The sequence below is a fragment of the Hippichthys cyanospilos genome, chromosome 2, assembly GCF_059441005.1.
Source record: "Hippichthys cyanospilos isolate Australia breed blue-spotted pipefish chromosome 2, RoL_Hcya_1.0, whole genome shotgun sequence".
Lineage (NCBI taxonomy): Eukaryota > Metazoa > Chordata > Actinopteri > Syngnathiformes > Syngnathidae > Hippichthys > Hippichthys cyanospilos.
In genome coordinates this window covers 11,214,134-11,239,323 of record NC_142370.1, presented here as the reverse complement: position 1 = coordinate 11,239,323, position 25,190 = coordinate 11,214,134, and the positions used below count along the sequence as shown (strand labels likewise).

The following is a 25,190-nucleotide window of genomic DNA, read 5'->3' as shown; positions in this document are numbered from 1 at the left end:
TATAACCCACCTTTCAGTATGAGTAGAGATTCACTCAAGTTTTGTGGTTTGCAACCTTTATTTTCAATTATGTACCCGCTGTTAAATATTATATTACATTTAGGAATTACATATTTAGTAGTACATTTAGGCACATTCTGATCACAACTGCAGAAGACAGATAGCGTATGTCACTTATGACATTGTGTGCCCGACCATATAAAACTTAACAAAATATATGTATATTGTAATTGAGTCACGACAACAATTTAGCAATAAGTTGTTTCATGCTCTAATAAATTTGATTAATTTTAAATAAAAAATAGCAAGGTAGTCTTGTAAACTGTTTCCCCGACCTTTACCAAGACAAGGCATACTTTATAATAACAGGAAAGCTCAAGCAAAATGTTTGGGAAACTAGCCACCAAGGACTGAAGAGTGGAAAGCCACCAACCTAGCAAAAATCGAACATACTTTTGAAAACTAGGTTCTTTCTGTTTGTAACTGTCAGCGTAAGAGCTGCACTTTACAACAATGCACTTTCATCTACAAAACAGTTACATCTACAAAACAGCTTAAAAATATATTGTCAAACAATCTTTCATTCATGGAATCAAATCACTGTCAGTACCAGTGCAGGATTACCACTGAATTTATCAAAATAAAACATGCTTACTAAAACCACACAAGGATCAACATATAAAAACTTTATTGACACTGAGCAGGATGGAAGGAGCAGCCAAAATGTTTTTGGGTTTTTTTTGTTCTCCAGACAGTGATCAGTATAATAATGTGCACTGTGCTAAGGATAACCATACACAGAAAGATGAGATAAGATGTAATAAAATTCAATCATAAAATGGTAAAAAAAACAAACAAACAAACAAACAAAAAAACACGAAGGGAAGAACACATCTTATATCCAAACATGGATGACCTCAGCTAATGTTCAGTCTCATCCAGCATATTTTAAAACATTTGAGTTCTGGTCACACACTGAGGTCCTTTGATAAAAATGTATTCCACTTGCTCCGGTGCACTCCAACAAAAAATGGCCTCCCACATGCTGTGACCGAACACACTTATCTTCAGGTGAAGGTGCACCAGGCTCAAGATTTGTGAAGTGCCTCAGCTTGAAATTTAAGTTTCTGAAATTCCACCTGGATGACGTCCGTCAACATTTTCCTCATCTCCAACTGCAATGCAAAAACAACCACTTTTTTGGACAAGTAAACATACCATACAGTAGCTCACATTGACCCGTGAACATTGTTGTTATTTTGAAAAAATAAACATAACAGGAAATTTAATACATCGGCAGATAGATCGAGACAGCTAGACAGACAGTTATAAATGTATTATATAATATATATATATAAATTCAACATTGCCACACCTGGCTCTTGTTGTCCGCTCTGAGCTTTTGTACAAGGTCTTTGATGCCAAATGGTTTTCCCACGAGGATGGTAATTCTCTGGATGCACACAAGCGATTGCTCAAAAGCTGCTGTGGCTTCTGATATCAGACTGCAGAAGCATACAAAGAGAATGTTCCTACCTTGCCAATCCGAGGAATGTAGGGGCTCACATTGGGAAGAACATCATTCAAGCCTTAGGCAAAAGATAAAGGCTGTTATGAAGAGGATAATGCCCCTAAAATGCAGTCTATGGTGAAAATTGGTTTCCTTAAAGCAGACAAAAAACATGCCTGTGAGTGTTGTTAGACGGGTTAAAATGACGGCAATCGTTAGCATAACTAACTTTTGTGAACCTATCTATGGAATTTACCATTGTATATCAGCATTATGCTAGATGACACTTGCTATCTACTATGTCTGTTAGACTAAACATTTTAGTTACCAGTATCAACACACCCCCATGAGAAAATGAATATCCAATCGCTGATTAAGGTGAGAAACCGCTTGTCAATTACGCTATCATTGAATGACAGCAAACATTCTATAACTCTGCAAAAGGATCAGTTACAATAGTGCAAAAAATGGCCTCATGTTGCCCCCCCCAAAAAAAAATCATAAAAACATAAAATTTGAGGTACGAAATGGAATTATTGATCGCGTGACAAATTATGACATTACAGCCGATCACATATTTTGCATAAAATGTCAAATATCGGCAAGCTGATTCGATAAGCGTAAAGTCTAATTTTCAAAGGTTAAGCATGCATCGGCTCACGCTGCCATTTGAATACTTCTAGTGTACCAAAGAAGTAAAAACCGTTCAAAAAAACTGCTGCATGAATATTGGTTAAACAAAAGCAGATGCTGACTTACCCACATGCCAGAGTGGCAGGATGACAGGATTGAGGGTGCACTCTGCTATTAGGCGTCCCACACCTACAACACCACCAGTGGTTCGTGTGAGCAACACGTTACAACACATATGCATTGAGGTCATGTAATGCACTTACCCCATTTTAACCTAATGAAATCTTCACTTGTGTTGATTTTGCCTGTTCAATGAACAACAACATTAACGTAAATTTTGGGCACATCCACTACATAAAAAAAAAAAAAAAAACATTAAGAAACTGCTACTTCCTCTGGTGTGCACCCTTTAGTGGTGCTAGATGTTTTAATAGTATGATTCTGAGGTTCCCTACTGCAACAGTTATTTGATGGTTTAAAGACCAAAACCCAATAGCAATGCTAATTTCCTTGAGCGCATCAGTGAAATTTCCCATTATATGTCAGCATTAAGTAGGTGGTTGGATTTACAGTTTGAAAGGCTAATAATAATTGCAGATATAATGGGTTGAATACCTACCTTCAGGAAAAATATGCACCCACTCCCCCCTGTTTAGCTTCTCCAGAACAAAATCCATGCCTTTCTGATAAACACCATCGCCTAAAGAAAATGGACGTGAAAAAAAACAAAACAATTGTTGAATAGTAAAAAATGTCAACAACGTGTTTGTGTCACTCACCTCGACAAACGGGGACGCATTTCCCTCGACTGAAGAATCGAGAGTGCAACTCTCGCGTGAAGCAGATATCCGATGCCGCTGGTGTCCTGTTTGAATGAAAGAGGAATGAAAGACATTTTTTCCTACATAAAACCTAAAAGGGATAGTCTTTCTGTTCCCTGCGATTAGCTGGCAACCACTTCAGATTATACCTAGTGATGGCCGAGTGGGGCTTTGTTGGAGCGCAGAATTCTTTTCACAAACGCTGGTTCATTGCTCGGAGCTTCAAGGAGGACATCTAGTGGTCATTATTTAAAGCGCAATCAAATCGTATTGAAGGGTCAAATGACCATTTAATCCGCAGTATTCCTAGTTACATGCACAACATATTACAAGCGTTAATGGATTGTTTGGGGATTGATTTTCTACGCACATTCCTGTTTGACTGCACCAAATAATTGCATAGTTTGTAGTCGACGCAATAATATAACTACAAATAATAATGATAATTACTGAAAACATGATCCTCTTTTGTCATTTCTGTATGTAAGCCAACGTAGATTTTCACTTGTTGCGGTATGGGACAAGTGAATGTTGCTGCTACATTCATGAGATGTGCTCCACAGAGACTGATGTCATTTCACATGGGGGTAGTGTAAATACACATTATACTATGGAATTGGGCAGAGTATGTTCTATGATTTATTGGTTAAGCTATAAATATCTATTGCTATATTTATCAATCTCTCAATATATTGATTTATGCATCCACAAATATCCACATATTTATCTACAGTATCTATAAATATCTATAAAATTATCTGTCTTTGTCTTACTATGCAATGCAATCAATCAATCTGGAAACAAAATGAACCGGCAGTCTCAAAATCGACCAACTGCTTTTGTCTCAATGAAAACCATTTAAAATGAACGCCACAAAATAAGGCCGCCGATCATTGTGGACATTCGAGCCTGGCAAGTGACTCAAATTGAAACAAACCGATCCATCGATTCGAAGCACTTGTCACTTAAGTGCGTCTGACGACAAATGTCACATGACCAAACCGCGCGAGGGTGCAATGATTTGACTGCAACAGCTTTCTGAACTACAGCGAATGAGTCAGAGCTTCGTGTGTCAGCAGCCTATCTCTAAGTATATCCTGCCTGATGCCTGAATACAGCTGGGATAGGCTCCAGCACGCCTGCGACCCTTGTGAGGATAAGCAGTAACAATAATGGGTAGACGGATTATGTTGAATTGAGATTTTAACAATCTTATATTTCATCTCTATATTCCACAACCATTTTTGACCCATGTTAAAATGTCGAGTAAGTGATGAAAAACAAACAAAACGTTGTGAGCATTCTCAAAAAACGGAGAAAAAAGATCCATGTCAACCAAGCTGGAGGTGTACTTACCATCGCATCTTGTTAAAATTCCACAAATGTCTGAACTTCAGGACACCTAATGCACACAAAGCCACACAAATAAATAAAAATACACTTAATAAGTTCACGTTCCTGCTTCAGGTGGGCTCTCACCCCAGATGTGCGGGTCATCCATACAGGATTGGTGGTTGGAAATTGTGATGAGTGGCGTGTCAGCCGGCCGCTGATCAATAAGGTCCAACAGAACCTCTTGGTTGTGCACGGTCAGGCAGTTCATGTGTTCTACAGTGATGTCAACAAAGCCAGCCAGTGATGAGAAGGTTTTAACTTGGATCACTGCCAAGGTCGTCGATTTTGGAAAATTTGCATGTAACTTACTGGTCCACCAGTAGGAGTAGGATCCCACCATGCCCATGATAAGCGAGCCAGAGAGCCTCCATGCTAAAGTTGGGCATTGTGGGAAAGGCCACTTGACCTCCAGCGGCATCGCGACTCTCTACCAGAACTACATCCATACACATTCACCTGGTGTGACAACAAAACAAAATGCATAGTTTGAGTCGCGCTGTTTAAGGCTCTGTAAGTACAACCAAACTTCACATGGGATCATGTGAAGGTCACATTGTGTCTGTTTTGTTTGACAAGTAAGTAATAAAAACTAAAATTGTTGTTCTACAGTTCTAGTGAGGAGGTGAAGCAACCATATCTAATGTCAAAAGTTTTCAACATGAGAATAAATCGCTGCTTCTGTCAAGAATAAATGGGCACCGCTTGTGTGACATGTCTGGTCACACAAAGTGACACAATGTGTTAAAAGAGCTAGAATTGGGTGATAAAAAAAAATTAATTGTACAACCCCCAGTACCAGTACATCATTTTAAGTGCCGTTGCAACCTGAAAAACCCGACAGAAATTTATTTAAATGGTTGGCTAATGGTTGTTTAAGTGGTTGAAGATTTTGTCACCACATACTGGAATGACAAAAAGTGGTTTTCTCAGTACAGTACAACCTCCCAAGTAAAACACTTGATTTTGGTTGGGTCTAAACTATGAATATTGCTCACTTTCCTTCTGCAAGTTTTACTTTCATATAATCAATTCGTACAATGCTTTTCCCCTCAGATGTCAAACTTGTGATCGTGAAGCAGTGCTTTACACTATCTTATACCTTAGAAAATGTTGTGCACCGTAACATTCATGCCTACAACCTGTCCTTTACAGACTGCACGTTAAAAAGACAACATCTTGGGACCCAGAAATTGTATCTGCAGAAACTTTAAGTTCCACGCACATGAACTTCAGTTTGTTTCACCTAACCGCCAGCGGTGTTCTTGAAGTCAAACTATGGTTGCTTACGAGTTAAAAAAACAAAAACAAAAACGGTTTTCATTCTCCACAAAAAATCTTCAATGACAATAAGATAATGTTTAGAAATATAGACGCCATATTACTTGACCGGTTTATATCTATGCAAAGGTAAGAGTGGAATTAAAAAACCAACGGATTATAAAATTTACCTGACTTGCCTTGTTCCTTTGACAGGCTTACGATATAACCCGGAAGTGAAATTTTGCTTTGGATTGTGGGTAGTGTAGGTTTTACTCCAAAAGAACAACGTTTTGAAATAACATGTCCGGGGTAAACTGTATAAACAGTTCACATGCATTTTTCCAACAGATGTTTTCTCATAGGTTTAAATAACAAAAACAAAAATGCAGTTTATAAGACTTCAAGACTTCGCTTCATGCATGAGCTCTGGGTAATGTCTGAGTATTTTTACCTGTGTCTGGAAATTGTGGGAAGTGGCTCAAACCTCCAACGATTTTACGATTGATTTGGGCTTTCAACACAAGACTATAACATCAGTAACAACGTAAAGTCGTAATGTATTGCGTTTTCTTTTGTAAATATTAGGAATTCCGAAATCAGACCCCAGGCGAAAGGCCTAACAATACGGTATTTATTTGCATTTTTACTTTCTATTACTGTGTTTGTATTTATTTATGAATATGTTTCTTCGTTTATTTTGTGTGACTTACTCTTTTCACTGCGTTTACGATTGCATGACATATTTTAGCAAAAGTACACCACTTTGTACGCACCAATGAATGTTTTGAGGTACACAACTCCGGAATATAAATAAAGTTACGTAATAGCGACAGATTACAATAATTTAAATATACAGTATTTTTTTAAGAAGCATAGGCTAAAACGGCTTTTGATTAGCTTATACACAGGAAATGTTCTGTTAACAGAAGGCTTTATTGAAAATAGTTAAAACAAATCATTAAAAAACACTTTAATAAAGGACACATCTCAAAATGTTCAATAAATTACCCGATATATTTTACATGCGTTTTGATTTGGTAACAAAAAGGAATAAATGAAGAGAGCCCGAGACTCCACAGAGAGGTGAAAAATATTAGGTTGTGGCAACAACAGCTATAAAAAAATAAATAAAATTATATATATATATATATATATATATATATATATAGATATATATATATATATATATATATATATATATATATATATATATATATATATAAATCTAATTTAATGCTGTATTTCATGGCCATGAATAAAGCACATTGTCTTCATTCATTCATATATATATATATATATATATATATATATATATATATAATATATATATATATATATATATATATATATATATATATATATATATATATATATATGAATGAATGAATGAAGACAATGTGCTTTATTCATGGCCATGAAATACTAATTTGTGTTTTCAATAAAATGCAACAAACTTCCTGTGAACAAAATAGATCATAAATTCGCAGGAACCTTTTGTTTTCAAAATTAGGCTGTGCTTGATTTTCTGATCACAAATTAATACTTTGTGAGCATGTTGTATCTATAGTGTCAATAAAAATATCTTCCCATGGCATGCATGGCTGCATACACTACAAATAAGGAAATTTCACAAAGACCCAATCCAAGCCATTTGGTGGCCAAAGCAGTTTGCAGGTTCACCAGTCTGGTGCCAGCCAGTTCAAACCCTTTAAGGCAACCTCGAAGCCCAAGAAACATGCCTGGAAGAAGGTGACAAAACAATTTGGTTGACTTTTCATTAGTAAAAGAGCGCACAAGAAAGAAGTCGTACAGCATTGGCGGGGAAAGCTCGGAGGAAGACGGCACCGAAGCCTTTGTAGAGTGCTTTGGCTCCTTCTTCTCGAGGCACTGTCCTCAGGACATCCGTCAGACCTCTGTACTTTCTGTCTCCGTCTACACACACCCAAACAAACACACACACATGAATATATATGCAATGGGTGTAAAAAAAAAAAAACAAACATCAATGACAATTTGGATCCATATAAAACCTAATTAAAGGCAAACAGTGTTTTGCAGAAGGACTCATTTAAACAAAATTTAGCAATAAGCTCTTTCATGCTTCAGTTAATTTTCCCTTAATTTGACAAGAAAATGGAAAACTTTCATTTGAAAAACAAAAAACATATTATTCCTGTCACAGCATTAAATTAGATTTGCTGATACTTGCGAAACCCCACTGAAAATCCCTGGCATACTTGTACCCCGCGTTAATATTGCAAAAACAGATAGCAGATTTTTTTTCTAAATGCAATAAATCACTGGAGCAGGGCACCAACACAAGACGTATGTGGCGAAGACTCTCAGCAGCTTCCACTGACAACTCAGACTAAACTTAGTTCCGCCCCATCCTACAAAGATCCTCACCTGTCAAGAGGACTTCAACATAGTATGTTTCCATATTTCAAGACATATGTCTTCAAATAGCTGAGTTACTTTGCAAACAGCAGAGTTGGTTAAAAAACAAAACAAAAAAAAGTAAACATTCATCATCTGCATGCTCATAAATATGAAAAATAAAAACACGTGTGACCAATTTCAATCCCCTGTCAGTCAGAGTCCTCGGAAAAGCACGTTTTCACCTGTCTGAAATATGGACTTGAGGACATCTGGGGGTAGCGCGATTGTCCAGCCCAAGAGTCCAGCCATGCCGCCAGCTAGCAGGATGCCAAGCTGGGAAACGCTAACACACACACACACACACGGACACATAAGCAAACAGAGAGCTATGCAAAGATCAGCCGGCATGAAGATTTTATCACCTTTGATGACATACTAATACAGTTCACCTTTGACCTTTGGGAGTCAGGATGTTTTTTATGTATTCATTTGTCAGAAAATAGACACCATTGGAAGGCACATCTGGAAGACAAAAAGAACAAGCAGATACTGTACTATACTATAGATGATTAAATATGTGTAAATATGCTACTAGAGTTGTATAGAATATTAAGTCATGAGTACGCTGTATGTACAGCTCATTAAATATAAGGTGTAGTGACCATTAAATATGATGCATATGTTTTCTATACTTCTAATGTAGATTTGACCTCGTGTTTAAAATAGTATGTGCGGAAACTTCCTAAAAATACCTGCAACCTTATGTGGAATCCGGGAAGTTGAGGTTGATTTAATTGTTTTTGTTTATTTTCTGTAATGGGTTTTCACAAAATCTTCAGTCTTCATAAATGAAAATTGATTAATGCATATGTTCTAATCCTACACAATTGGGCACAAATGCTTCTTTGGCCTCAACCGCAAAATGACTTTCCCATTAAACTTACAGTTCATTCCTGAGGCATTATCTGCCAAAGTTTGCTTGTTTTACTGTGGTTACCTGTGTGCATGTGTGTGTGCATGTGTGTGGGCGTGTACTTTTGTGTGGGTTCTTAGCAATAAGAATGCAAAACTCAATGCATGTTCTAGCTGTAAAGAAAAAAAAAGACATGAAAAAAATGCAGTGCAAAAAATGAGCCATGTTATAGCAAAGGAACAGTTTATGATATATTTGGGGTGCATTTGTTTTTGTATTAAATCACTGAAAACCACATAAATAGGCTCCATTTAGAGGTGCAAAATGTTATCAAAGTAAAAACATAAATGAAATTCTAATGTGGGATGTATTATGTGAACAAAACATGATAAATATGATAAACATTAGAGGTGTATCATCATGCAAATAAGATGCAATAGAGATGTGTATTCATATTGAGAGCCCATTTACCTCTGAAGAGCGTCAGCAGCGTCCCTTTGTAGACGCTGCGAATGCCCTGTTCCTTATAGAGACGCATGACGCAGTCAAGAGGACCCGAATATTTGGACGTTCCGCCACCAGCCTGCACCTGCACGACTCCACATAGAAGCTCCCTCCCACAACACCCCCCATCCATAGCTCTATATAATACATTCCGATGGGCTCATTGTGTCAGACTTTAGACTTCACCTGTAGTAAGCATTTAATCCGCTCTCCTGGAGCAACGATCACTGTTGTGAAGACCCCCGCCAGACATCCTGAGAAGAATATCTGAGCATGCCTGAACACCGTTCCACAAAGACAATCGAGTCAAGTCAAGTTTTATTTAAAAAGACCGTAGCCAACCAAAGTGCCGTACAATGAAATAGAAGTGCAAATAGAAATATAAAAACACATGAAATGCACAAACAAGATAATGCTCAAAACTGCTCCGAGGCACCAGACTGAATGTAGCATATTTACAAAGTAGACCATTGAGAATTCAAAGTGCACTCTGTGTCTATGAAATGAATAAAGAGAAAGTGCTTCCTATCATGTTTTTTTTAAAGAAAAAAAAAGCCTGTGTCCCTTACATGTGACTTACATGTTCGGCAAGGGTTTTTAATTTTCTCGGCTGCATTACTGCTATGAGGATGGAATGATCATGTTGCCTACCAATTTACAGGGTCATGTGCAGCCTAAACCAAGGTGTGTGATCCATATGGATCACGGATAAAATAATCCGTTGCGCCACTAGTGGAAAAGGGAAAGCTTAAGGTACCAAACGTGCATTCTTGGTCTTACGTTAGTTCTAGGTTGGAGTCCACCTGCTGAAGCTGCTTCCCCAAACCAAAGCCAAAGAAATTAATGGCTGTAGTTGGAGTCACACCCACTAGCGCTGCACCCATCCCTTTGTAAAGGCCTAGGATGCCCTACACACAAAAATGCATTAGTATGCTGTTTTGTTTTGTTTTTTACATAGTCAGAGGGCAAACAAATTTGGAGTCGAAAGTGGTGTAACAGTACAACCTCTTTGGAGATAATCTTGCGGAGGCAGTCAAAGGTTCCCGTGTACCGGTAGACGACAGAGCAAGAGAGTGAGGATTCTTTGGGCTGAGTCTGCAGTCTCACCTTGAACAAATCACATCACATCATTAAAGGTGACATACTGTATTGGGAAAATTGACGTTTTGATGTTTATATCCAAAAATCTGGGTCTGGAGTGTCTGCCCATTCATCAAATGAGAATTTAAACAATTTGCTGTTACCTGATGATTTCCAAGGGATCATGTTTGTCCTAGTAGTAAGCCCGTTGGTACGCTGTGTTTTATAATATTTGCACTTATGTTTCCTGTTTTTAGTGATGGGCCAAATTGTGTAGTGGCTTCGAAGTGTGTTTTAAACAATCAGTTCGGAACTTGTGAAACATGCATCGAAGTGTGTATGCATGATTAATTGACAGATAAGAAACGTATAGTATTTGCATTTACCATATTTTCCACTCTATAGGGAGTACGGGATTATAAAGAGCACCGTCAACAAGGCGCACCGGATTATAAAGCGCATGGAATCAAAGCTACATAGAATCAGAGCTACAGTGGTGGCTGGGGCTGCATTTGCATTCTGTTAAGAATCCACTAGATCACAGGTGTCAAACTCAAGGCCCGGGGGCCAAAACCGGCCCACCACTTCATTTTAAGTGGCCCGTCAAATGCTGATTTGATTTAAAGGTTTCTTGCTAAATTTGCAGATTGTCTTCAAAAATAAACGTTTTCTGTTCTCGATCTATCTTTTGAACAGTTTTTATCGGCCTCTATTCAAAACTATGTAAAAAAAAACTGGTGTTTATTAGACACGTGTTTTTCTATTTTTAAGTCCTACATTTTCTGAATTTTAGAGAAATTAAAGGGGCACGTTAAAATTGAAGCTTTTTTAGACTATTTTTAGATTTATTCCGGCCCTCTAACAGACACTATAAGTACAATGTGACCCACGATAAAAATCAGTTTGACGCCCTTGCAATAGATGAAGCTGCGCTCAAAGGAGTCAACTAACTCATTGATCAGAGAAGTCACTCAAACTTTATTAATATACGCATTTTCTCAGCTCTATTCACTCCAAAAATGAATAAACAACAATTTTTTTTTTCTGTTGGGCCTTGGCCAATTTCCTGTGACAAATACATTTTGAGTAAAAAAGTACTGTCCAAAAATGAGAAAGAGAAAGAAAATTGAGTAAATTCAATAAACATTTTTAACCCTTGCAAGCTCCAGAATCTTTGTAAAGTGTATTGTTGATATCCCAATAACCAGTAATTTAAATACACCAAATGTATTAATCAGTCCCCGTGGGAACCCAGTATTCAAAGAAAAAGTTCCGACTTAGTTACTACTGACGCTAATTGTCCGTCTGCGTGATCCCAAACACACATTTTGGCCACCAGCACTTTCTACAGTAAAACGTTGTGGCTAATCAATGAAACATTGCTGTTTGCTTGAGCGACTTGATGCAAAATTCCTCCTTCTCAGCTCCGGAATCGAAACGAAATTAAAAGACGTGAAGTCAAGAAAGTCAAGATTTTCAAGTTAAACCAGCAGCTCGAGTTGCACCTTGAGGCTTTTTCAAGCAGATTCGTCTTTCTTACTCAACGCCTGAGTTGAAAACGCGTCAAGAACAAGTCGGCTCGCGAACCCTTTCAGGAATCACCTTGATGGTGTCAAGCGGGTGTCCGGCCAGCAGCAGACACGCACCGCCAACCCCCCCGGCCACAAAGTTCTTCAGCGGAGAAACTCTTGACTCGTCCCCCATCCTCTCCGCTGCATGCGAGGCGGCTTGCGCAGCTCAAGGTGTGCCTGGTTTACATGTGCGGGGAGGGGTCCTCTGCGAAGATCGATACAAAGGTCGATACCAAAGTCGAAATCGTCACCGTATCGATACCAAAGATGCTTTATCATCCCTTAACATTTACTTTGCTTTTTTCATGGGTCCCTCACGCAATCCCTTTTTAGTACATGCGTATGAATTATATAGTTAGAAAAATATGTATTTTCAGTATTTTTGAGCACAGCAGTAGTTTCATAGTTTATAATTGATTCTTTGCTATTAACTTGGAATCAGTCGATACCAAAATATCAAGTATAGCACAGCTCTAGTGTCTTGAGTATGCAAACTCTCCTCTCGTCCATCCTCTTTCAACTAGCCACACTCCCATTTCCACCTCCTTCCGTCATTATCACGTGCAACAATAGCAAACATCCCTATGGATTCATGTCACTAATGGGTCGATTGCACTGAATGACCTAAAATACAGCACTAGTTATTAAAAATTATATACTGTAACACAAATAATAAGAATAGCTCCAAAATAAATTAAAATTCTGTATATGCTGGCTGTTGTCTTGATGGACACCATAAAGAAATAGTTAGTAAATGTAAGAATAAATCAATAAGCATGTTAAATAGCTCGAATAATGAAAGTAGTTCTAAAAAATAAAAAAAAGTTAACCGCCTCTAGCATTCATCTAGTCCAGGTTAATATTGCAACAGAAAAGTCACACCAATAATAAATAAGTAAATACATTAAAATAAATATAACCCCCCTCAAAAAGCAAAGTGGAAAAACAGCCTCTATAACACACATTAATATCTTAAAATAGCATCTCAATACATTCGATTTTAAGACAGCACCGGCAGAAATGATTTTCTATTGCTTTTATTTTTCTATTACGTAATTAATATTGAAACAGCACGTAACCTTTTTAAACATTTTTATTTGAGATGTGTCTTGCTAATAAAAAGGTTTCTTTCTGTTTTTAAGAACCAACATTTGAACAAATAAAAAGACAAGGAGGAAATAAACAGACGCATCATCTAAAATATCGTTAATACAACACACCCTTGAATGCTCAATCAAACGATACAAAGCTGCACATTGCATAGACAATTTCCTTAGAAATTGGCGTTTGTCAGGCACGCCATGGTGTTGCGCGCAAGGAAACATGCTAGCTGTAATCATTGCACAAACTGTCCTTGCACTGCACTAATAGTAAACAATGTTTTTAGTTTGATGCAGACGTCTCTATTGGAAAATCCACATCATGTTTTTATGCTTTGCGTCAATCACTTTGTTTGCTGAGTTAGCTTAACAGTGGGCTAACAACTCACATTGGTTGAAAATGCACAACGGATAAACTAAGGAAACGGCGATGACAGAAAGAAAACTGAACATTGAATGAGGACAACATTGCAATATTGCAGGACGTTACCAATTGATTAGTCACACAATTGGCCAGCGTCGGGCGGAATCCTCGTATCTCCAAATTCATCACTTTTCAGGAGGCCATAAAATGGCTAAATTAAACCTTGCATTGTGAGAGAGAACAAACAATTTTCAATATTTATATGGTCCGTAATATTACTGTAATTTCCCAAATATAGGATGCACTTGTGTATGGGGCGCGCACTTAATTTAGGGTCAAATTCTGGTATTTTCTGTGTTACTATGTATAGGACGCACCTACAGTTTGGCGACAATGTAAAAACTGTAGCAAAGCAGAATAAATCTCATATTTGTAATTTCTTCCTATTTTCTATTAATTGTTTCAGCCATTGTTCTGAGAGTGATTGATCAAGTGTGTGAGAGAGAAAGAGAGGCGGTTCCAGCTGAGTGTGCAAGTGGTCCTTACTGTGTCAGGAAGGAATAAATCACGTGCGATGACCGTTAGCCCAAACCTTGTAGCAGCCACGCGGTTTGAAATCTGCTCTGCTACGAGAAACAATTTCTTCTTGTAAGCAACTGTAACGTCCCTGTGTGTGAACAAGGGTGGACTCGGATGTTGGTTCAGTCTGCTTGCTTCTTTTATGGAAAATAATGTCGTAACAACCTCAGCAAACACGAGCTGCTGCTAGCTGCAACCCATGCACATCGTCTGTTAACAGTTCCAGTTACAGTATTTATTGTATTTATGTTTGGATGATATGAAAATGCGCATCTGTACATCAAACCCGATTAATGAGGCTGACAGATCAATCTTCCTTCTATGGTGTCAGTAAAACAAAATTCTTATCTTTAACTTACCGTTTATAGGATGCACCCATACTTATGACCCTCATTTTTGAGGAAAAGAAAAAGTGTCTTATCTTTGGGGAATTGCAGTAGAAAAAAATACATAAAAAAAACCATCAACATGTGTGGAATGTCCACACCCCATTTTTTTTTAAAATATGAACTTGACCAGAATGTTAATTAAGTTCAACCCGACGCTAGCCATGTACTCCCTGAGCATCCATAAAGTGCATCATTAAATATGATTCAATGTATAGAAACACGAATTCTCTGTATTTGTTCCTTCGTATCCTGTTTTTTTTAGTATTTCTGAAGATATGGCTTCTAAATTTTGGTGAGGCATGGCATCTCAAGTTGGGTCATGTACGTAACCCATTGTCCAGTAATTTCCCTTGTAAATAAAACACCTGATGAGGTTTCCATCAAAACTTCCTAATAACTACATAAAGTCCGACATATCAAAGGTGCTCCTTGTGTGTGTCTTTTTTTTGTTTTGTTTGCTTTGGTTTTCCCTGGTGGTCTAGCTGTGCTCTGGGACAGTCTCCAGCGCCTCTTCTGCTTCTCTGTCCACATCCACATTCTGACAAAGACACACACTGTGATTTAACGCTCACAACCGAAACAGGCTCGCAAATGGAGCCTACCAATGTAACCGAGGAAAGGATTTGAAACAAAATCAACATTGACCTCCTGGACTGACATGGTTTGCTCAGCATTTACTGTTTCGCTAATTCAATGAGCAAAAGTCAGGGGGTGACAAAAATGTATCTAGAAATATTTGGAAAACCTTGCTAATTTTGCTAGCTAAATTTGTTAGCATCACAGATAGTAATTAGGCCAGCGAAGTGAAAGTGTGCAAAGTGATTGTTTAATTCCTAATATTCCCACTTCCACACACTATATTGACATTAAAACTTTTTAAAAAAATGTAACATTTAACATACAAATGTTGAATACATATTTACTCCACTACAAATATGGCAATAAGTGATGTCTAGCAAACAACACTTCTCACAATAACTTTGTAGAAGCATTATGATTAAAAGTGATCCAAACTAAAGAGTTTGTCACCTGTTATAGAAAGCTGAGGCAAACACATGCGTTTGTACTCACCTCAGGTTTATCACGGTGTGTGTTCACAGCCTCAATGTTCAGGAAGACCGACTCCATTTCACATCCTACTCCACACCAAAAAACAAAACAAAAAAAACAAACAAATTAAAGCTGCAAGGACCAATAAACGTGCCCTCGCACCACCTCTTTAAATGAGAAATCATTCAAATGATCTTCTGACTTAGATACATGAGCAGCTGTTAGCAATGAAAAAGAAATGCGAAGATACCCTTGCGGAGCCATTTGGGGATCATTTGATGATAAGCCATGGATACCGTAGCAAATAATAGTGCTTCAAACCAAAATGACAAACTTCATGTTAAATTGAAGGCATACATGCTTAAGACTTTTAAATCTTCACACCCAATTTCATATCGATCACTAAAATTGGTCATGGGCCAAAAGAAAAGGCATTAATACAGTAATTACGAATCTTCATAATTACACATTAAAGTGATACTGTTCTTAGCAACTTGATTATGGCAGCACCATACTAACAAAAGGTGTTTTGGATGGAAGACTACATTTCTCGAGAACCAGAGCATCTGCCAGTCGCCTGCATTTGGACTGAGTTACATTTCTATTTTTTGCTACCATGCAAATTTATGATTCCTAAAATTAGCTTTGTCATTTTGATTTGAGCATCCAAAGCAACTTTCTAGTCCACCAGAAAACCAAACAGGGCAGCATCGGTTGAAAATCCCTCAGATTTGAAAATGTGATTCCTTCATTGTGTTAATAATAGACAGTGATACAAAGTGGATGAAGAAGTTGGACACAAAGTACTATAAGAAATACACAAATCCATAATAATAACAGTAATCATAAAAATCAGAACAAAACTTGCTGCGAGTGACTAACCGTAGGCAACCGGTGTGAGTTTGAGGACCGTGTGAAGAGGACACTTGAGGTAGGGCAGTTCCACTAACACAAACAACATGCTAATATTAATATTACTCATATAGCAATCATCAGAATGATAAATGCACGACTGTCACATGACCGTGCTATACACCATCACCTGCACTTTTGTCCAGGAAGTACGCCAGCAAACATCTCATAACGGCCTGGTGGCAGATGACCAGCACATTCTCTTGTCTCTCCAGCTCCATGATGACTGGTTCCAGACGCTGGACCAGGTCCTCGTAAGACTGGTGAAAACCAGGTTAGTTAGGAGTTAAGCCATCTGAGTGGCGCATAAACTGTCATTGTCTGCGCTTGATGGTCATGGTATAGAATTGAAAAAAAAAAAAAAAAATCCGGAGACACAGCCCATTTGTTTGTGTCCACTGAAGTGGACATTAGTTTTTGGGCTATATTTTTTTGACCGAGTGGTGCTACCCTAATAAATCCTCATGTGCTCATTAAAGGACATACTGTCCCTTTTCCAAACATGCCTCATGTTTGGGTGGGATGCAATTCACTTTTCTGTCTTGCTGAGAAAAACAAAAACAAAAAAAAACATCCACTACTGGATGCAAATGAATAGGCTGGGTCTCAGGAAGATATAGTTGCTGAGCCAGACTTGTAAAAAATTTCAAAACAACATTCACCTCGCCTTTTGGATAGCGGTAGCGATACTTGTCTTGATCTCGCAATGCAAATTCTTCTGGATAGTGCTCCTGAATTTCCTCGTAGGTCATCTCCTCACACACGCCCTGAAACACAACGTAACAATGTTGTAAAACTAACAGATAGCCTTTTTGGTTTGAAGCAGACATTTTAAGGCCATTTGGAGCTCTAGAGAAACAGCTTGAGAAATGTGTAGTGGCATGAAAAAGTTTAAGCGTTTTCCAAATTCTTATTTTTTTGTTATTTTTTGCAAAATTGAATGTTTCAGATTGTTAAACAAATGTGAATAATTTCTGAGAAAAATAACTCGAATGTTTTGAATGATGATTTTCATTAATTACGTTTATTATTTATATTTATTAAGCAACTTACAGTATTGAGGAACTGAGCTGAATGTCTCATGTGTAGGACGTGTTTTTCGGCAAAAGTACTCCGATTCGAACGGATTTAGGATTCGGTGGCTAAATATAAAGCAAACTGCTACAGGTGAATTGTGGTGTGAGTTCAGGCCTTATAAGTAAATAACTTGTATTAATTGGTAACTATTTAGATCATTTATAAATTGGAGGTTTTTAGAATAATGAAATAATCTAATTATTTTTAATTTATTGCCCGGCTCTAAAATGGTATCTGCCAGCCTGGTTTAAGTGATCTTGACTTCTAAGGTCATTAGTGGCAGTGAGTGAATTGAGCACCCCCTGCTGGTAGCATGGGATTACAGTAATAACTCTCATCCTTACAGTGCTCCAACAAAGTTAGTAAAGATTTGGCCACTCACAGCATCAATCTCATTGAGAGCCTTCCATTGTTCATACGGGACCCCCAGAGCTTCAGCCGTCTGGATGGTCCTCTTCATGTGGCTGGTCCACACCTTCAGATCCTTGATGTTCTGCTTGCGCACATACGCTTCCAAAGCACTGGCAAACTGCGGGCGACACATGAGGACACGAAGCGAAAATGCGACTGCGCTACGACGTCACGCAGCTCCTCACCTTGGCACCACGAGCGGACAAGCCAGAGTCCCCTCCGATGCGGCCCACCAGGTTGAGCTCGCTCTCGCCGTGGCGGCACAGGTAGATAGAACGCGGCGTGACGTGGATGTTCATGAGGTAGTAAACGATTCTGCTCTGGATGTGGTCCTGCACGCGGTTCACCAGGTATCTGCTGCCCACGTCGAAGATCTTAATGTAGGACAAGTTCCTGCATTTGGGGGAAAATCGGGGACAAATTGGGCCGCATTTGTAAGGTCAGTGGTGATATGGACAAAACGAAAATCTGGCATATTTGGATTTTCCAAAAAATACTAAAGCAACAATATTATTTGGCAGGGAAACTGTCGCCTGGCATTGCAGCACTTTTGGGTACATTTTAATCCGATATCAAGTATTCGGACAAAATATATATATTTTTTTATTTTTTTGAAATTGTTGATTAAACAAATAGAAAATATTTGTATTCGATTAAGTGACAAATTCATTATTCATTATTTTAGCATTTTGTACTTCAGTGACAGCCTATGTGGCTTTTGTACGTCCATGTGGTCCATGCAGCGAAAGGACTGGCACCAACCTGTCCTTGTTGTCATCCAGCGCCACGTACGTTAACTTGTAACACTCAATCCTCTTCAGAAAGTCGGCTACGGCCTCGTCCTTGTCACAGTTGATGTAATCAGGGCTGCTCAGCTTCACTTGCTAATTCAATAGGGTGGAAAAAAAAGTGATTGAAATGTGCAGATTTGAGTTGACTTAGTCTTGGTACAGATTGTGCATGTGCAGCACACGCAAATTCTACCTTAATATTCTCAGCGATGATCTCTGGATCATCACAGATGGATTCCACGAAGAAAACCTGAACAGGCACGAGGCGATAAAGTCAAAAACGGTTATGATCAATACAGACCAGTGGTTCTTTAGCTCAAACAAGTTGAAAACAAACAAACATAGTTGCGATGCGCTCAGCAACTTGTCAATTGGAGATGCGTGGATGTCCCGCAGTGGCGCTGGACGACGCTTCTCAACTTAGCGATCCTTTCATAAACGACAGGGGAAAATGCCCTGATGCTGAGGAGAAGCGCATTACTGGTCCGCGGCATACGTTTAAGGGTTGATGGACAGCATGTCTTGCTGCTCACACGAACTGTGAATGAGCACATTTCGGCCGGCTCAGTCCAGGGCAGTAGCTGGCCCCTTGGGATACCCGAGGCAAACGTACTCAGAGCCTCCTTCGCCCTTTTCTCGTTTTTGACAAAATGCGAGTTATGTCATAAAGGTCATTTCGTGAGCAACATCCCACATGCACACGGAGACTAGCCATGCGCACATCTGATGTTGCTCACTGTGGTCCAAGGCTTGCTAAGGCAGTTTGCGTGAATGCTCAGATTGTTGAAAACTCGGGGGAACACTGGAGCTAACAAGTCAGCTGGCACAGAGAATATATTATTGTTAAGGTGGGGAATGACCTTCCTTCAATGCTGTCAGAGGAAGGAACAGTTCATTTTTCTTTTCAAATGAAAAACATGAAGTAGCTTATTGCTAAATTGGATTACAGTGTAGCTTTTGCAGAATGTTGTATGCCAATATTTTGTTCACTTTTACACAGAGCAACACTGTCTTCAAAGACACAATTTTCTGTCAGGCTAGCCACAAATAAAACACATGATGTTACATGACCTATCTTCTGGAGTTGCTAAATAAAAATACAAGATACCACTACAATAGTCCCAAAATGTCATATATCAGCCACGGATGGCGCAGCACGACAACATTTGTGATAGTCAAAGGGTACTTTCTGAATGCCGAATATTTTTTCCACCAAAAATAATCAATATAAAGTATCAGCCCTGTTCTAAAAAATTAGAATAATGATAAATACATATTTGTCCAAAGAAAAATATTAAACATAAAGCATTCTGTTTTGGGGTTACAGTAGAGATCTGTTTACAGAAATAAATCATTAACTTAATTATTAATAAATATTTATCCAGAAAAAATAATGAATAAAGTGTCAGACTTGTTCTGAAAAATGAATAATTATAAATAAATATTTGTCCACAGAAAAATATTCAACAGAAAGTGTCCTGGAATTACAGTAGAGATCTCTCCACAAAAATAAACCTTTAATTAAATAATTAAGAAATACTTGTCCTAAAAAAATAAAAATAATCAACATAAAGTGTCAGACCTGTTCTCTAAAAGAAACTATAAACAAATAATTGTCCACAGCAAAAATATTCAACTTAAAGTTGAATATTATCTTTTGGGATCTTAGTAGAGATGTGTCCACAAAAATAAATCATTAACTTGACAGGTGGCACATGACACGTTGGGCCGAACCATTCTGGTATGGGTGAGAATCTGGCTTTTCACAAAAATGAAATTGAATAACCTGCTGATTACATAATTTGTTTTGTGAACTAAAATTTTCCCGAAACATTAATTAATTCAAGAATTAGTTTTAAAGGGCTTTTTCATGTTTGAAGTTCCTTCAAGTACCCCCATTTGAGAGCCACTGAGCTAGGCGATCAACTGGCCCACCGACTAAAGGTTTCCAGCTGCGACGTAGCACACACCTTGTAGCCGTTTTCCTTAGCAAAGCTGAGAATGAGTTCTCGGCGCTCTGGTGTGGTGTTGGTGGCATCGAAAACCTGAAATTGCATTAAAGTCGTCAATTGGACTGCAGTCCGTGTTGCCCATTAGGTTTGTTTTCAAGGGTTCTTGTCGCCCTAATGATTGTCAGTTCTAATCAGAACGCCGGAGGACTCACAACCACTTGGCCCCGCTCGCTAGTGAAGTAGTCGCACACGTCCTTGAGTGCGGCGATGGCGCACGCCCTGCCGGACAGTTTGATGAATTAGATCGTGTCAGGAAAGAATCCTTTTGCTGTTTTGTTGTTAGTTCATACTTCCGGATTTTCATGGCCTCGGCGTTGTCGGGTTTAAAGAATTCGAAGCTGTTGTACGAACGCGTCGCTTCTCGGCGGTACTGCCCCACGTTGAACACTGTCCGAGAAGGACGGAGACGTATTCATGCCAAATGAAAAAAAATGTACGGCGAATCCAAGCATACTACACAAACAGCAACCGTAAATTTTGTGTAATGATACGATACCTTTGGTTGTGACGCCAATCCAGTTTAGGTACCTGGTGAGCTTCTTGGAGATGTACGTTTTTCCTCGGGCGGGCAGTCCCACCATCACTATCATGGTGGGCGAGTTGGTGAACTGCGGAACCGACGCTGAAATAACAACAAGGATTTTGCCATCACTGCTTCGGTATCACATTTGATATCGGGTTGCAAACACAGCTGGGTAATAAATCAAACTAATTTGATTAAGTTGCCACTGTAAAATTCGACAACTTGAAAATGAGCTGAATCGTAATTCTGGGTTTCATCATAGTTACAAACGACTTAATCGTGCTACTCAAACAAATTATGCACAAGCTATGAGCGGCTATTTTTGTGTGCAGGCTATTAATGCTAAAACAAAACTAATCACACAAACTAACAAATATGGAAAACAACAGCAGATCAAAAATCACCCCAAAAAAAAAACACATGACATAAGAGGAAATACAGTACGAGACTCAAATATGAAAAACAAACAAAGCACAATTAATTGCAAACAAAAAATAACATTTAACTATTTTAGAGCTTTTTGCTTTGTTTCCATGACACTTTTTTATGGCAGATTGATGAACCCAGGAGATCTCTGAACTTGTTAGGATTCCATCCATCTATTTTCTGTAGCCACTTATCCTCACAAGGGTCGCAGGCTTGCCGGTGCCTATCCTATGGGCAGTATGCAGGGCAAACCCTGTTCCCAGCCAATTGCAGGGCTCACAGAGACCAACAACCATTCACGCACCCAATCACACCTAAAGACAATTTATTATGTCCAATACACCTGACATGCTTGTTTATGGAGTGTGTGAGGAAGCCTGAGTGCCCGGAGAGAAGCCACGCAAGCTCGGGGAAAACATGCAAAGTCCACACAGGAAGGCCAGAGCGAGGCGGATTTGAACTCAGGTCCCTGAACTGTGAGGCGGACGTGCTAACCACTGCTCCACCGAGCCGCTTCTTGTAAAGATTCTTGTGAGAATTTTACAAAGAAAATGTATACGATGCATTTGTTTAAAAAGAAAAAAAAAAACAATCAAACATTTGGTCAATAAATCTAAAGGCAATTCACAAATTCAACTGTTGGATTTTTTTTTCTTTGTCAGTAATTTCTCTCTCACTGAAAAGTTAAGTACCATGGATCTGCCTCTTATCCATTAATAATCAGTATTGGTAAAAGCACCTATCAGTCATCATTAAAAACAATTACGATTAATTGCGAACTGCTTTTGTTTTGATTGAAGCAGGGAAAAAAGTAATAATGAATATTAGTCAGTAATCTGATTTGGGGGGAAGGTTTAGTTGCTCTGTGATTACAGGGGAAGGGTGAACGACCGGCAGGGTGCCCTGCTCGCAACGATGAACCCTGCACATGGCGCCGGCGAGCGCAAATGTGCGCGCGCAAGCACACACGCACCCCAAAAAGTTGCAGTACTCACATCCTCGCCGCTTGCTGAGTCGGTTGGGCACCCACGGCACCCACGTCTTCTCCAGTCGTGTTTGAGTGAGAGTGTTGCGGCAGTGCGACATGGTTGTGGCTGCGTGTGTTTATGTGTGCGGATTTTTCAAGTCTCTCGCAAAAAGGGGCGGAGTCTTCCAAGCACCTGTTTGGCCAGCGGCAGAGGATGGAGCGTTGCCGATTGGACAGTGGCGCCGGTTGGAATAGCTGAGCCACCAATGAGCTTGGAACATCACACCGATAATTTGTGAAAGCGGCCACTTAGCACTGAAGACAATTTCGTCTCAAAAATGAACACATGCTAATGTTGATGTTTTTGCAAGTATCAAAGACAAAGCTTTATGATGAATTGGGTCTCGTGGCTCCTTTTTCAAGCCATCAAATTTTGGCGCCATGCGGAGCATTAACTGGTATAGGCCAAAATGTCTTCTCAACTCAACGTCGACCATGTGACTGCTACGGATCGGGGCAGCCATGGAAGGTGTTTGTCACAGCGCAAGCCTTGGAATTTGTCCAAAATAACTGCTTGGTTTTTTTTTTTTTCTGAGAATGCGTTGTGACGTCAAAAGAAAGAATCAGAAGTTTCCCTTCCCATCTCCAATAATGTTTGGCGATTTACATTTGTGATGTGTTTTCACAAACTCAGGCCTATGGCAATTGTGATCTTGATATATTCTATTTCAACACTCAATTCCCTTTCAAATGATATATAACACACGGAAGTAGCTCAGGAATTGACAAAGTTGCAGCAATTTGAATGTTGCCAATTTCAAAACCCAAGTTCTGAGAGAAACACGTTTAAAACGGTGCGCATTGTGAACTAGTTCCTGATTTTCAAACATTTCGATTAAAATTTTAACCTTTTGTCTGCTGGGAAAGACCTGAACTTTTTCGGCGCAATGGACCAGAATTTTCGCCATGTAAAATACTCAGGTTGTGTGCCAGTGACCAGAATTCTTCTTTTAATGAATGAATAGATGACACTTGTGGCCAGCGCTCCACTTAAAAGGAACAATGTGTAAGATTTATATCGCTTTTAATTACAAACAGCGGGAGGTGCTGTATTTACCATTGTCTGTAACTATAACAGACATGGCAGCCTCCAGGGGAGTGCCACCGCCCATGTAATATCATTTCATGATAACTAGACGTACTAGTATATCTAAAACACTGTTGGTCGTTAAGAACACATTTATTTGCTAGTTTGTGAAATTCATAATCATTTTATTTATTCCTTCCTATTTATATATGTGTGTGTGTGTGTGTGTGTGTGCGTGTTTATAGCGGAATCTTGTAACCTTGACCTTTACTATATGGTCCACATTTAGCAAATTGAGCCACCCTCGAAAAATGACGTCACGTACAACGAGTGGACTTCCTCAGAGAAGTCACCTCAGAGTGGTCACTTCTGATTCATGCAAGTGTGCGTGTGTTGAAGAAGACGCTGACCTGTGCTCGTGCAGCGTTCTCGGCGCGGAAGATTTTTCTTAATTCTCAAGGACTCCATGAGCGACCACAACCGGGGTCCACGTGGGCGCGCGCTCAACAACACCAGTAGCCGCGCCCACGGCGCCCCTCAAAATACACGCCCCCGAAACCCAGCCGAGCACCCCCGCACCATATGGTCCCCATGAAGATGCTGCGCAGCGGGCGCGCGCGAAATTCCAGGCAAAGCAAGTTTCTCCGAGGGAGGCGGGGGCAATGTTGTCAACATGTGACGCCAGTGGATTGTGCGCACGCGCATTCGCGACAGAGGAAAGGCTTGATTCGATCGCGGCCACGTGTTTCCCGTTACGCAACCCGGCAGTGAGTTATGACGTGACCGCGCGCGTGAGTACCTCACCGTACGGACGCTGAAAGCGGAGCCTCCTCCCTGTCAGCACGGCCCCCCTGTCCTGTGTCATCGCCGGGGGCTTCATCCTCTTCCAAATGTGACACTCCGACGGAGAAAATTAGGCGAACTTTGCTTCGTCCTGACGTGACGCGTGTTCAAACAGCCCGGCTGGTTTCACTTTTTTTTTTTTTCTCGCCGTCAATCTTCCCATCAGCCACTGCGCACTCGGCGATGCGCGTGCGCGATAAGTGAAACAATTTACAATTTGCATTCTCAACAAGATGTCAGACTTTTAAAGGAACATAACCAAATGTAGCCCTTTGTAATCTTAGCACCAATTAAACAACTACAAAGTGTGCCCTCTGAAATGCCATGGAAATTGTAAACGGAAAGGAAATGTAACGTTATGTGAAATAAACAGTAACGTTAAAATACCGCAGTATGCGTGAAATAAGGCAACAACTCCCGAAAACATTAATATTACGCTAATTTAGTATCTTCGATACCCTTAGTATCAGCTCGACACATGGTATTGATACTCGCTCATCTCTAATTGGGTATAAACTCTGGGCATACATTTCACAGCTAGTCAAATTCAATCTCACAATATTAACATTTTTTTAAGAATGATAGGAGGATCG

General features: G+C 39.4%; 3 protein-coding genes across 6 annotated transcripts; all 3 read right to left on the bottom strand.

Moving 5' to 3' along the window:
• Nucleotides 1–671: 671 nt before the first annotated feature.
• On the bottom strand, nt 672–5,853 carry tafazzin (tafazzin, phospholipid-lysophospholipid transacylase). Its single transcript, XM_088407635.1, has 11 exons — nt 5,808–5,853; nt 4,669–4,815; nt 4,444–4,572; nt 4,321–4,366; nt 2,923–3,008; nt 2,763–2,843; nt 2,407–2,448; nt 2,270–2,332; nt 1,537–1,589; nt 1,376–1,453; nt 672–1,175 (listed from the first exon to the last, which is right to left on the bottom strand). The coding sequence occupies exons 2-11, from the start codon at nt 4,775–4,777 to the stop codon at nt 1,089–1,091; spliced, it is 774 nt and encodes a 257-aa protein (XP_088263761.1). The 5' UTR covers nt 4,778–4,815; nt 5,808–5,853; the 3' UTR covers nt 672–1,088.
• Nucleotides 5,854–7,011: 1,158 nt separating this feature from the next.
• Nucleotides 7,012–12,244, bottom strand: LOC148427265 (mitochondrial carnitine/acylcarnitine carrier protein-like). Its single transcript, XM_088407291.1, has 9 exons — nt 12,098–12,244; nt 10,421–10,522; nt 10,196–10,323; nt 9,602–9,692; nt 9,383–9,500; nt 8,448–8,520; nt 8,241–8,341; nt 7,430–7,551; nt 7,012–7,358 (listed from the first exon to the last, which is right to left on the bottom strand). Exons 1-9 carry the CDS (start codon nt 12,197–12,199, stop codon nt 7,296–7,298), a joined length of 900 nt encoding a protein of 299 aa, XP_088263417.1. The 5' UTR covers nt 12,200–12,244; the 3' UTR covers nt 7,012–7,295.
• Nucleotides 12,127–24,745, bottom strand: LOC148427264 (6-phosphofructo-2-kinase/fructose-2,6-bisphosphatase 1-like). Of its 4 annotated transcripts, none has more exons than XM_088407286.1 (14): nt 22,696–22,846; nt 21,248–21,373; nt 21,042–21,138; nt 20,904–20,970; nt 20,710–20,784; nt 18,933–18,989; nt 18,711–18,832; nt 18,134–18,341; nt 17,920–18,066; nt 17,123–17,227; nt 16,591–16,720; nt 16,431–16,493; nt 15,570–15,634; nt 12,127–12,271 (listed from the first exon to the last, which is right to left on the bottom strand). In XM_088407286.1, the coding sequence occupies exons 1-14, from the start codon at nt 22,784–22,786 to the stop codon at nt 12,233–12,235; spliced, it is 1,392 nt and encodes a 463-aa protein (XP_088263412.1). In that variant the 5' UTR covers nt 22,787–22,846; the 3' UTR covers nt 12,127–12,232. The 4 variants fall into 4 exon arrangements, with proteins under 4 accessions (XP_088263412.1, XP_088263407.1, XP_088263416.1 ...); XM_088407281.1 differs by lacking the exons at nt 12,127–12,271; nt 22,696–22,846 and adding exons at nt 13,142–15,036; nt 24,559–24,745; XM_088407290.1 differs by lacking the exons at nt 12,127–12,271; nt 22,696–22,846 and adding exons at nt 13,142–15,036; nt 24,165–24,395.
• Between the last annotated feature and the right edge of the window lie 445 nt (nt 24,746–25,190).

What these genes read in the sequence shown, in the direction of transcription:
- LOC148427265 (XM_088407291.1), bottom strand. Translation starts at nt 12,199, where the DNA reads ATGGGGGACGAGTCAAGAGTTTCTCCGCTGAAGAACTTTGTGGCCGGG. An exon ending in GACTCCAACCTAGAACTAAC is followed by an intron (nt 9,693 to 10,195) that starts GTAAGACCAAGA and finishes AACGGTGTTCAG; the next exon opens with GCATGCTCAGATATTCTTCT. An exon ending in GCTGCTGACGCTCTTCAGAG is followed by an intron (nt 8,521 to 9,382) that starts GTAAATGGGCTC and finishes TTTGTCTTCCAG; the next exon opens with ATGTGCCTTCCAATGGTGTC.
- tafazzin (XM_088407635.1), bottom strand. Translation starts at nt 4,777, where the DNA reads ATGCCGCTGGAGGTCAAGTGGCCTTTCCCACAATGCCCAACTTTAGCA. An exon ending in TTTCATTAGGTTAAAATGGG is followed by an intron (nt 2,333 to 2,406) that starts GTAAGTGCATTA and finishes GTGGTGTTGTAG; the next exon opens with GTGTGGGACGCCTAATAGCA. An exon ending in ACATTCCTCGGATTGGCAAG is followed by an intron (nt 1,454 to 1,536) that starts GTAGGAACATTC and finishes GTGTGCATCCAG; the next exon opens with AGAATTACCATCCTCGTGGG.
- LOC148427264 (XM_088407280.1), bottom strand. Translation starts at nt 22,786, where the DNA reads ATGTCGCACTGCCGCAACACTCTCACTCAAACACGACTGGAGAAGACG. An exon ending in GATTGGCGTCACAACCAAAG is followed by an intron (nt 21,139 to 21,247) that starts GTATCGTATCAT and finishes CTTCTCGGACAG; the next exon opens with TGTTCAACGTGGGGCAGTAC. An exon ending in ACCGCTATCCAAAAGGCGAG is followed by an intron (nt 16,721 to 17,122) that starts GTGAATGTTGTT and finishes GGTTTTCACCAG; the next exon opens with TCTTACGAGGACCTGGTCCA.